Source organism: Pristiophorus japonicus, chromosome 6 (genome assembly GCF_044704955.1).
Source record: "Pristiophorus japonicus isolate sPriJap1 chromosome 6, sPriJap1.hap1, whole genome shotgun sequence".
Lineage (NCBI taxonomy): Eukaryota > Metazoa > Chordata > Chondrichthyes > Pristiophoridae > Pristiophorus > Pristiophorus japonicus.
The window spans coordinates 214575497-214588142 of NC_091982.1; the positions used below are offsets into that span (position 1 = coordinate 214575497).

The 12646-nt window shown below is 47.3% G+C and overlaps 1 protein-coding gene across 1 annotated transcript in view; it reads left to right on the plus strand.

Moving 5' to 3' along the window:
• Positions 1-12646, plus strand: part of dock10 (dedicator of cytokinesis 10) — a 316489-nt gene that overhangs the window by 156981 nt on the left and 146862 nt on the right. The window contains exon 11 of the mRNA XM_070883587.1: positions 11848-12003. Within this exon, the coding sequence (XP_070739688.1) occupies positions 11848-12003 (156 nt within the window). The remainder of the gene's footprint in view (positions 1-11847; positions 12004-12646) is intronic.

The following is a 12646-nucleotide window of genomic DNA, read 5'->3' on the forward strand; positions in this document are numbered from 1 at the left end:
AGGTGGAACAACGTTGATTATTTGCACCAGTCTGGTGCCTGCTCAAAATTTTTGATGTTTCATTGCTGCAAGGTGTCCAAGCCCTCCACTTTGTGAGAGTGTTTGGGGCAGTAATGGCAGTCGTGTAGGTCACCTTGCAATGTAGAACTGCCGACAAATAAGTTGTGCACCATCATTGGCCCTTCGCTTTAAGCGAGGGAAGCAGCCTCTGATGCCGTTAGCAATGCGTTCCAAATTGTTTAAAGATCTGCTGCTACTGCCCCGCACTTGGACTTTAGCGCCCTAAGAAAAGTGTTTAATAAGAACATAAGAACATAAGCAATAGGAACAGGAGTAGGCCATACGGTCCCTCGAGCCTGCTCCGCCATTCAAGAAGATCATGGCTGATCTGATCATGGACTCAGCTCCACTTCCCTGCCCGCTCCCCATAACATAGAAACATAGAAAATAGGTGCAGAAGTAGGCCATTCGGCCCTTCGAGCCTGCACCACCATTCAATAAGATCATGGCTGATCATTCCCTCAGTACCCCTTTCCTGCTTTCTCTCCATACCCCTTGATCCCCTTAGCTATAAGGCCCGTATCTAACTCCCTCTTGAATATATCCAATGAACTGGCATCAACAACTCTCTGCGGCAGGGAATTCCACAGGTTAGCAACTCTCTGAGTGAAGAAGTTTCTCCTCATCTCAGTCCTAAATGGCCTGCCCCTTACCCTAAGACTGTGTCCCCTGGTTCTGGACTTCCCCAACATCGGGAACATTCTTCCCGCATCCAGCTTGTCTAGTCCAGTCAGAATCTTATATATTTCTATGAGATCCCCTCTCATCCTTCTAAACTCCAGTGAATAAAGGCCCAGTTGATCCAGTGTCTTCTCGTATGTCATTCCAGCCATCCCTGGAATCAGTTTGGTGAACCTTCGCTGCACTCCCTCAATAGCCAGAATGTCCTTCCTCAGATTAGGAGACCAAAACTGAACAAAATATTCCAGGTGGGGCCTCACCAAGGCCCTGTACAACTGCAGCAAGCCTTCCCTGCTCCTATACTCAAATCCCCTAGCTATGAAGGCCAACATACCATTTGCCTTCTTCACCACCTGCTGTACCCACATGCCAACTTTCAAAGACTGATGAACCATGACACCCAGGTCTCGCTGCACCTCCCCTTTTCCTAACTTTCCGCCATTCAGATAATATTCTGCCTTCGTGTTTTTTCCCCCAAAGTGGATAACCTCATATTTATCCACATTATACTGCATCTGCCATGTATTTGCCCAATCGCCTAATCTGTCCAAGTCACCCTGCAGCCTCTTAGTCCTCACAGATCACACCACCACTAAGTTTAGTGTCATCTGCAAACTTGGAGATATTACACTCAATTCCATCATCTAAAAGGACCCGTTTATCCCGACTCTTTGCTTCCTGTCTGCCAACCAGTTCTCTATCCACGTCCGTACATTACCCCCAATATCATGTGCTTTGATTTTGCACACAAATCTCTTGTGTGGGACCTTGTCAAAAGCCTTTTGAAAGTCCAAATACACCACATCCACAGGTTCTCCCTTGTCCACCCTTCTACATTCTCAAAAAATTCCAGAAGATTTGTCAAGCATGATTTCCCTTTCATAAATCCATGCTGACTTGGACCGATCCTATCACTACTCTCCAAATGCGTTGCTATTTCACCCTTCATGATTGATTCCAACATTTTCTCCACTACTGATGTCAGGCTAACCGGTCTTTAATTACCCATTTTCTCTCCCTCCTTTTTTTAAAAGTGTTGTTACATTAGCTACCCTCCCAGTCCATAGGAACTGATCCAGAGTCGATAGACTGTTGGAAAATGATCACCAATGCATCCACTATTTCTAGGGCCACTTCCTTAAGTACTCTGGGATGCAGACTATCAGGCCCCGGGGATTTATCGGCCTTCAATCCCATCAATTTCCCTAACACAATTTCCCGCCTAATAAGGATATCCTTCAATTTTTCCTTCTCACTAGACCTACTGTCCCCTAGTACAATCGGAAGGTTATTTGTGTCTTCCTTCATGAAGGCAGAACCGAAGTATTTGAACAATTGGTCTGCCATTTCTTTGTTCCCCATTATAAATTGGACCGATCCTATCACTACTCTCCAAATGCGTTGCTATTTCATCCTTCATGATTGATTCCAACATTTTCCCCACCACCGATGTCAGGCTAACTGGTCTATAATTACCCGTTTTCTCTCTCCCTCCTTTTTTAAAAAGTGGTGTTACATTAGCAACCCTCCAGTCCAGTGTCTGCAAAGAGACGCTCGGTCACTCAACCAGGAAACACCAGGACTGGTTTGATGAGAATGATCAGGAGATTCAAGAACTAATAGATTGCAAGCGCAGGGCATTTCTGAGCCTTAAACAGCAACCCAACTCGGGAGCAGCAAAGCAGCATTACAGGCGGCTAAAGGCTAAGGTCCAACAAAAAACCCTGGAGAAAGCACAGGAGATACAGCAGCTGGCCGACAGCCATGATGTGCAATGATTCTTCACCGCAGTCAAGGCCACATATGGACCAAACCCCTGGCCAAGAACGGTGAAATACTCATCAAGGACACCGAGGCAGTCAGGGCCCATCTGGAAGGAACACTTCGAAGATCTCCTCAATTGAAACTCTGTCTTTGACTCGAGTGTTCTTGACTCCATTCCGCAGCATGCTACCATCCACCATCTCAGTGAGACCCCAATACTGCATGAGGTAGAAAAGGCCATAAGACAATTAAAAAACAACAAAGCTATGGGAGCGGATGGAATCCCTGCTGAGGCACTGAAGTATGGCGGAGAGGCACTACTGGCGCGAATACACGACCTCGTCTCTCTCGTCTCTCTCGTCTCTCTCGTCTCTCTCGTCTCTCTCGTCTGGGGGGAGGAGAACATGCCAGGAGATCTCAGAGATGCAGTGATCGTGACCATCTTTAAAAAAGGGGACAAGTCTGACTGCGGCAACTACAGAGGAATCTCCCTGCTATCAGCCACTGGGAAAATCGTCGCTAGAGTCCTCCTCAACTACCTTCTCCCTGTGGCCGAGGAGCTCCTCCCGGAGTCACAGTGCGGATTTCATCCCCTCCAGGACACAAAGGATATGATTTTTGCAGCACGACAGCTGCAGGAAAAATACAGGGAACAGCGCCTGCCCTTATACATGGCCTTCTTCGACCTTACAAAAGCCTTTGACACTGTCAACCGTGAGGGTCCATGGAGCGTCCTCCTCCGTTTCGGATGCCCCCAAAAGTACGTCACCATCCTCCGCCTGCTCCACGATGGCATGCAGGCCATGATCCTTAACAACGGATTCATCACAGACCCAATTCACGTCCGGACCGGGGTCAAGCAGGGCTGCGTCAGCACCCCAACCCTCTTCTCAATCTTCCTCGCTGCCATGCTCCACCTCACAGTTGATAAGCTCCCCGCTGGAGTGGAACTAAACCACAGAACCAGTTGGAAGCTGTTCAACCTTCGCCGTCTCCAGGCCAGGTTCAAGACCACTCCAACCTCTGTCGTCGAGCTACAGTACGCGGACGACGCCTGCGTCTGTGCACACACAGAGCCTGAACTCCAGGATATAGTTGACGTATTTACCGAGGCGTATGAAAACATAGGCCTTATGCTAAATATTAGCAAGACAAAGGTCCTCCACCAGCCTGTCCTCTCCGCACAGCACTGCCCCCCACCAGATATCAAGATCCACAGCGTGGCCCTGGACAACGTGGACCACTTCCCCTATCTCGGGAGCCTCCTATCAACAAGAGCAGGCATTGACAACGAGATCCAACACCCCTCCAGTGCGCTAGTGCAGCCTTCAGCCACCTGAGAAAAAGGGTGTTTGAAGACAAGTCCCTCAAAACTGTCACCAAGCTCATGGTCTACAGAGCCATAGTAATACCCGCCCTCCTGTATGGCTCAGAAATGTGGACCATGTACAGTAGACATCTCAAGTCGCTGTAGAAATACCACCAGCGATGTCTCCGCAAGATCCTGCAAATCCTCTGGGAGGACAGACGCACTAACATTAGCGTCCTCGTCCAGACCAACATCCCCAGCATTGAAGCACTGACCATACTTGATCAGCTCCGCTGGGCAGGCCACATAGTTCGCATGCCAGACACGAGACTCCCAAAGCAAGCGCTCTACTCGGAACTCGCCCACAGCAAATGAGCCAAAGGCGGGCAGAGGAAACATTACAAGGACACCCTCAAAGCCTCCTTGATAAAGTGTGACATCCCCACTGACACCTGGGAGTCCCTGGCCATAGACCGCCCTAAGTGGAGGAAGTGCATTCGGGAGAGCGGTGAGCTCCTCGAGTATCGTTGCTGAGAGTATGCAGAAATCAAGCGCAGGCAGCGGAAGGGGCGTGCGGCAAATCAGGCTCCCTGCCCACCCTTTCCCTCAATGACTATCTGTCCCACCTGTGACAGAGACTGTGGCTCTCATATTGGACTGTATAGCCACATAAGAACTCATGCTAAGAGTGGAAACAAGTCTTCCTCGATTCCGAGGGACTGCCTATGTTGATGATGATGGTGCCTCCAAAGCAAGTATATCCTTTCGTAAATATGGAAACCAAAACTGCACACAGTATTCCAGGTGTGGCCTCACTAATACCTTGTATAGCTGTAGCAAGACATCAGTGCTTTTATACTTCATCGCCTTTGCAATAAAGGCCAAGATACCATTGGCCTTCCTGATCACTTGTTGTACCTACATACTCTCCTTTCGTGTTTCATGCACAAGTACCCCCAGGTCCCGCTGTACTACGACACTTCGCAATCTTTCTCCATTTAAATAATAACTTGCTCTTTGATTCTTTCTGCCAAAGTGCATGACCTCACAATTTCCGACATTATACTCCACCTGCCAAATTTTTGCCCACTCACTTAGCCTGTCTATGTTCTTTTACAGATTTTGTGTGTCCTCCTCACACATTGCTTTTCCTCCCATCTTTGTATCATCAGTAAACTTGGCTATGTTACACTCAGTCCCTTCTTCCAAGTCGTTAATGTAGATTATAAATAGTTGGGGTCTCAGCACTGATCCCCTAGTTACTGGTTGCCAACCAAAGAATGAACCATTTATCCCGACTCTCTGTTCTCTGTTAGTTAGCCAATCCTCTATCCATGCTCATATATTACCCCCAACCCTGTGAACTTTTATCTTGTGCAGTAACCTTTTATGTGGCACCTTGTCAAATGTCTTCTGGAATTCCAAATGCACCACATCCACTGGTTCCACTTTATCCACCCTGTTCGTTACATCCTCAAAGAACTCCAACAAATTTGTAAAACATGACTTCCCCTTCATAAATCCATGCTGACTCTGCCTGACTGAATTTTGCTTATCCAAGTGTCCTGCTCCTGCTTCTTTGATAATGGACGCCAACATTTTCCCAACCACAGATGTTAGGCTAACTGGTCTATAGTTTCCTGCTTTTTGTCTGCCTCCTTTTTTTAATAGGGGCGTTACATTTGCAGTTTTGCAATCTGTTGGGACCAGTTTGGTTAATGCTTGGTTTAGTGCTGCACTTCCCTCTTGGAGCGCTAAAGCTGAATTTCCCAGCAGGAGAGAATCATTAGCGTCTGGCACTACTTTTTTTTTCTTTTCAAAAGTTAGCGCCCCAGAATTTTCTATCCCTTATTATTAATCAGTATGTGGCCTCTTTATTCTTCCTAACAAAATGTAACACCTCACACTTACCTATATTGGAATTAATTTGCCAGTTACACACCCATTCTGCAAGTTTATTCATGTTTTCTTGTATTTTGTCACTGTCTTCCTCAGAATTTACTATATCCTCAATTTGGTGTTGTCTGAAATTTTGAAATTACTCTTCCAATTCCCGTGTCCAAATTGTTTATGTAAATTTTGAACAACAGTTGACCCAGCACTGATCTTTGTAGAACATCACTTCCCAACTTTTGCCTATTTGAAGAGTTACCATTGACCCTTACTCTCTACTTTCTGTTCTGTAGCTAACTTGCTATCCCCTCTGCTTCTTGTCTCCTGACTCCAATTGCTTTGACCTTAGTCATGAGTCTACTTCAGGTATCTTATCGAAAGCCTTTAGAAAATCCAAATATCTTGCATCTAATGCATTTCCCTTGTCTGCTCTTTCTGTTACTTCTACAAAGGTCAAGCATGACCTTCTCTTTTGAAACCTGTGCTGACTACTCTTTATTGTATTTTCTGATTTTAGGGGCCGAAATTGCCCCTTTCTATAAGGCCCATGGCCGCCTGAAAGTGGCGGCCATGGTCATTGTGGACTGGTTGCCGAGTCAACGCGAAGGGGCCACCATTTTGGATATTGCCCTCCTTTAGTTTTGGAGCGACATAGGGGGCCACCCACCCATTTTCCCACCGCGACCCTTCTCCGAAATTGCCCCGTGGGAAATTGCCCCATGGGAGGGGCGGCACCGCTGACAGCTTTTTCTGTCTGTACCCTTTCTGCCAGTATCCTTTCTGCGTCTGGGTGGTGCGGCTGTGAAGCTCTAAAATCTCCCTCCTCCCAAAGCAGCCACACCACACCCAGACACGCCTTCATTCCCTCTCAGCTTCCTCTCTCTCTGTCTCCTCTTCTGCACATGTCATAATGACAATTGACCTCCTGAATCGCGGGAATCGAGCGTTGCCATGCCGTTGCTAAGGATGGCTACACGTTACGGCAGAAGGTCAAAAAATTTAACGCTACCACCCATTTTATATCACTCGCGGTAACGCCCATTTTCAAAAATGGAGACTATGTGCTTTAAGAATTGGCAAGAAGGCAGCGATCTGAAAACCATTTTTTAATGCCCACGTCAGAAATATCGCCCACAAAAGTGGAGGTTCTAGCCATATATCTTTTTTGATCTCCTGTTCCAATGTCATGTTTATAGTGTATGAATAAAGAGTCTGACCAGATGCTGTGAGCTCAAAGTAAAGTGTGACCTTAGTCTTTATTTGCAGGTCTCCAGAGTGCCTCTCCAGCCTGTGAGGCCTCCTTAAGTACAGGTGCTCCCAAGGGATTGTGGGATCCCTTGGAACACAAGGGGTTGAGCCCTCTGGTTGTTAAACAAGGTATTTAACAGGTTTACATATATAACAATACTCCCCCTCCCCGCCCCCCCCCCCCCCCCCATCCCATAGTCAATAGTGTAACTATTTACAAGGTGAGTCGATCTGGGGCCTTTCTTTCCCTGGTTGATCATCTCGGTGCAAATGCTGGTTTTGGTGAGTCATTTGTTGGGCCCTCGCTGGGCTGCTGTGCAGCTGGTCTTGCTGTACTGCCTGGTGTGGTGAGTCCTGCTGCGGGTGATAGGTTCTGCTTCGTGGTCAACCGCTGTGTCGGTTGCCACTGGTGTGTGTGTTGGGGGGTCAAAAAAGGTAGGGTCTAATGTGGGTTGCTCTGGATAGTCCGTGTATCTGAGTTTGGTTTGGTCCAAGTGTTTCCTGTAGATGAGTCCATTTGAAAGTTTGACCTGAAACACCCTAGCCCCTCTTTGGCCACAACTGTGCTGGGAAGCCACTTGGGACCTTGTCCATAGTTCAACACAAATACAGGATCATTGATCTCAATTTCGTGTGACACATTTGTGCTATCATGATATGTACTTTGTTGAAGCTGCCTGCTCTCTAGCTGTTCATGTAGATCAGGGTGGACTAACGAGATCCTTGTCTTAAGTGCCCTTTTCATGAGCAGTTCATCGGGTGGAATCCCAGTGAGCGAATGGGGTCTCATGCGATAACTACGCAGGACTCGGGATAGGCGAGTCTGCGGTGAGCCTTCAGTTACCCTCTTCAAGCTATCTTGATTGTTTGCACTGCTCTCTCTGCCTGACCATTGGATGCTGGTTTGAACGGGGCAGATGCGACATGTTTGATCCCATTGCGGGTCATGAACTCTTTGAACTTGGCACTGGTGAAACACGGCCCGTTGTCACTCATAAGGACATCAGGCAGGCCGTGCGTGGCAAACATGGCCCGCAGGCTTTCAGTGGTGGCAGCGGACGTGCTTGCCGACATTATGTCACATTCAATCCATTTGGAGTACGCATCTACAACCACTAGGAACATTTTTCCCAAGAATGGGCCTGCATTGTCAACATGGACCCGAGGCCACAGTTTGGAGGGCCAAGACCATAAACTTAGTGGCGCCTCCCTGGGTGCATTGCTTAACTGTGAACATGTATTACATTTGTGCAGGCAAGACTCTAATTCCACATCGATACCAGGCCACCACACGTGGGATCTGGCAATCGCTTTCATCATTACAATGCCTGGGTGGGTGCTGTGGAGATCACTGATGAAAGTGTCCCTGCCCTTTTTTGGTACCACTACCCGATTACCCCACAGAAGGCAGTCTGCCTGTAAAGACATTTCATCTTTGCGCCGCTGGTACGGCTTTATTTCTTCCTGCATTACTAATGAGACACTGGACCAGCTCCTGTGAAGCACACAGTTTTTAACTAAGGACAGTAAGGGGTCCTGGCTCATCCAGGTTCTAATCTGTCAGGCGGTAACAGGTGATTGCTCACTCTCGAATGCTTCCATTACCATAACTAAATCTGCGGGCTGTGCCATCTCTATCCCGGTGGTGGGCAATGGCAGCCGACTGAGAGCATCAGCACAATTTTCTGTGCCTGGCCTGTGGCGGATGGCATAGTTGTATGCGGACAACGTGAGCTCCTATCTCTGGATGCGGGCCGATGCATTCGTATTTATCCCCTTACTTTCAGAAAAGAGGGATATCAGTGGCTTATGGTCAGTTTCCAATTCAAATCTGAGCCCAAACAGATATTGATGCATTTTCTTTATCTCATAAATACACGCTAACGCTTCTTTATCAATCATGCTGTAGGCCCTCTCAGCCTTAGACAGACTTCTGGATGCATAAGCAACCGGTTGCAATTTTCCAGATTCATTAGCTTGTTGCAATACACACCGGACACCACATAATGACGCATCACATGCTAGTACCAAACGCTCACATGGATCATACAACACAAGCAATTTGTTTGAGCATAACAGTTTTCCAGCTTTTACAAAGACATTTTCTTGGCTTTTACCCCATACCCATTCATCTCCTTTACGCAGTAAAGCGTGCAGTGGTTCTAACAGTGTGCTGAGACCCGGTAAGAAGTTACCAAAGTAGTTCAGGAGTCCTAGAAACGACCACAGCTCCATCATGTTCTGTGGTCTCGGTGCATTCTTGATTGCTTCCGTCTTCGAATCGGTGGGCCTGATGTCGTCCGCCACGAGTCTTCTCCCCAGGAACTCCACTTCAGGTGCCAGAAAAACACACTTCGAGCGTTTTAACCTGAGCCCCATGTGATTGAACCGACTAAGAACCTCCTCCAGGTTCTGCAGATGCTTGACTGTGTCCCGACCTGTAACCAAGATGTCGTCCTGGAAGACCATGGTGCGTGGGACCGACTTCAGTAAGCTTTCCATGTTTCTCTGGAATATCGCCACGGCTGATCAAATCCTGAACGGGCATCTGTTGTAAATGAAGAGACCTTTGTGCGTATTGATGCAGGTGATGCCTTTCGATGATTCTTCCAGCTCCTGCGTTATGTAGTCCGAGGTCAAGTCCAGCTTCGTGAACGTCTTTCCTCCTGCCAGCATCGCAAATAGGTCATCTGCCTTTGGTAGTGAGTATTGATCCTGCAGGGAGAAACGATTGATATATACTTTGTAATCACCACAGATTCTGATGGTGCCATCTCCCTTGAAGACTGGAACAATTGGACTGGCCCACTTGTTGAATCCGATCGGCGAAATGATGCCCCCTCGTTGCAGACGGTCCAGCTCGATCTTCACCTTCTCCCTCATCATGTACGGTACTGCTCTCGCCTTGTGATGGATTGGGTCGCGCCCCCGGAATTAGATGGATCTGCACTTTTGCTCCTTGCAACTTCCCAATGCCTGATTCGAACAGCGAGGGGAACTTGTTTCGGAGCTGGGCACACGAAGTGTCATCGACAGGCTCCAGCACTTGGATGTCGTCCCAGCTCCAGCGTATCTTCCCCAGCCAGAATGGGGCCATCGCCCGGTACCACCCAGAGTGGTAACTTGTGCACTGCTCCATCGTAGGAGACTTTTACGGTAGCACTGCCAATTACGGGAATCAGTTCCTTTGTATAAGTTCTCAGTTTAGTGCGAATGGGAATCAGGATTGGCCTTGAGGCCTTACTGCACCACAATTTATCCAAAGTCTTTTTGCTCATAATGGACTGGCTCGCGCCCGTGTCCAGCTCCATTGACACCGGGAGTCCATTTAATTCAATCTTCAGCATTATCGGGGGACACTTTGTGGTAAATGTGTGCACCCCATATACCTCTGCCTTCTTGGTCTGAGGCTCTGGTTCGTCGTGATCTGTCGTAGATCTGTCCTCCTCTGCAACATGGTGGTTTTCAGGATTAGCAGGGTTTGCAGTTCACCTACACATACGTTGGAGGTATCCCATTGTTCCACAGCACTTGCAAATGTATCCTTTGAAGCGGCATGAATGGAAACAATGATCAGCCCCCGCAGCTTCAACAAGGTGTTAATAGCTTAGCATTCATCACCTTTGATGGTGGACTCTGAGACATCTGCGGATGTGCAGCTGCAGACATGTGAGGTCTGCCCTGTATGTTACAATTCGAAAACAACATTACTTTGTTCACAGTACTTGTAGCAGCACTCATGTGCTGAGAGATTTGCTTGGTATTGTCATTGGTGGCGATGAACGCCTGGGCTATCGCTATGGGGTTACTCAAGGTTGGGCTTGCCACTTCCTGACCTTCAGACCTCTTGTACGTGTAGAATGGGCACCTCATCAGAACGCTTTCCTTCATGTTTAGATGCTCTTGGACCTGTGTGCACAAATCATCATACGATTTCTCTGTGGGTTTCGCTGAAACGAGCAGATTTTTCATGAGGCCATACGTTGGTGCCTCGCAAATGGCGAGGACAATCGTCCTTCATTTGGCAGTGTTCACTTCGCCTTCCAGCTCGTTGGCCACGAAGTATTGGTTGAGTCGCTCCATGAAGGTTTCCCAATCATCTCCCTCCGAAAATTTCTCCAGGATGCCCACTGTTCTCTGTATCATTGCAGTGGGGTTCGTCATCTGTATCTTATCGCCAGTTGTAGTGTATGAATAAAGAGTCTGACCAGATACTGTGAGCTCAAAGTAAAGTGTGACCTTAGTCTTTTATTACAGGTCTCCAGAGTGCCTCTCCAGCCTGTGAGGCCTCCTTAAGAACAGGTGCTCCCAAGGGATTGTAGGATCTCTTGGGACACAAGGGGATGAGCCCTCTGGTGGTTAAACAAGGTATTTACAGGTTTACATATATAACAATGTCCACCTTATTCGTCTCCCTGGTAAATACTGAGGCAAAGCAACTATTCAATATTTCTCTCATTACCTGGATATTTTTGGGTTACCAATAATTAAATTAAAAGTCATTATTTCATTTCATATTGGATCCTTGCCATGGTCAGAGAGATGAGACTTTCGTACCATCAATCTGGACTGGATTTGAATTTGGTTGTTGAAATTAAACGACAATATGCTATCCCATTATATGACTCAGTTCCCAACCCCATAACTTCCTATAATCTCATCAGTATTCACTGTTTAATCAAAAATATGTAGAAAATTAACAAAATAAAACAAAAAAAAGTGTTGGGTTGGTGTCTGATTTTTTTTAAAATACTGCTGGTGAGATGCCCTCTTCAATGGAGATCAGCACAATAACGGTGTTATTTCTGCAAGTATAACTTCTATCACACAGACTTCATTCTTTGAAGACATGTATATCTCTGCAACATTGTGAACACATTGTATCTTTTCAGATCCTCAAAAAGCAGAAGTCAGACTTTTTTGTGAATGAATCATCATTGAAGCCTTATGATCAGAAGCTGGGCAAGTACATCATGGTTGTATGCAGGTCTCTTCTCTTAAATCTTCAGGCTTGTGTCACCGATACTGAAGGTGGTCAGCTGACTAATGTAAGTAGCTCCTCCATTATTACTGTATTCAGGTTAATTATCCAATTATTTTTCATGAGTAGTTCCGTGCTTACAAGATGGCCTTTTGACCTTGGATTCTCTTTGTTATTAATCTCTGCTTCATTAAACAGTTACATCTTCATAAATTGCATTCTATTAGATATCTAGTAGTTGAAAGATTTATTTCTGTCCAACTTATGTTGAACAAATATTAGAGATTTAGGGGTCGAAATTGTCCCTAATTGTGACGCCCATTAGCGCCTCCGAGGGATGCTAAAGGGACACGAAACACTATTCGCCTGGGGCGGGGGGAGGTTGGGGCGCTACCGGCTCTCGCAAAAGTGCACAGGAGTCAGCAGAGATGCTGCCATGGTAGCGCTCCCGGTTGCCGTACAACTAGCGATTACATCATCGGCGACCCCGTAACGTTGCATGCCTACCCATTTCCGCCCCACGGCGTATTTTGCCATGCGCCCATGAGGCTGTGGTGAGCGGTGTCAGTGCCAGCCTTGCGGGTTGTGAACCGGGCCGATATCCACTCACAGGGCAGAATTTAAAGGGAGGTTGCGGGCGCCCCGTGTTGCCATCTTGGCGGTTTTGCTGACTCACCGGTCAGCCCGACTTCTTCTCCTCTTGCGTGGTC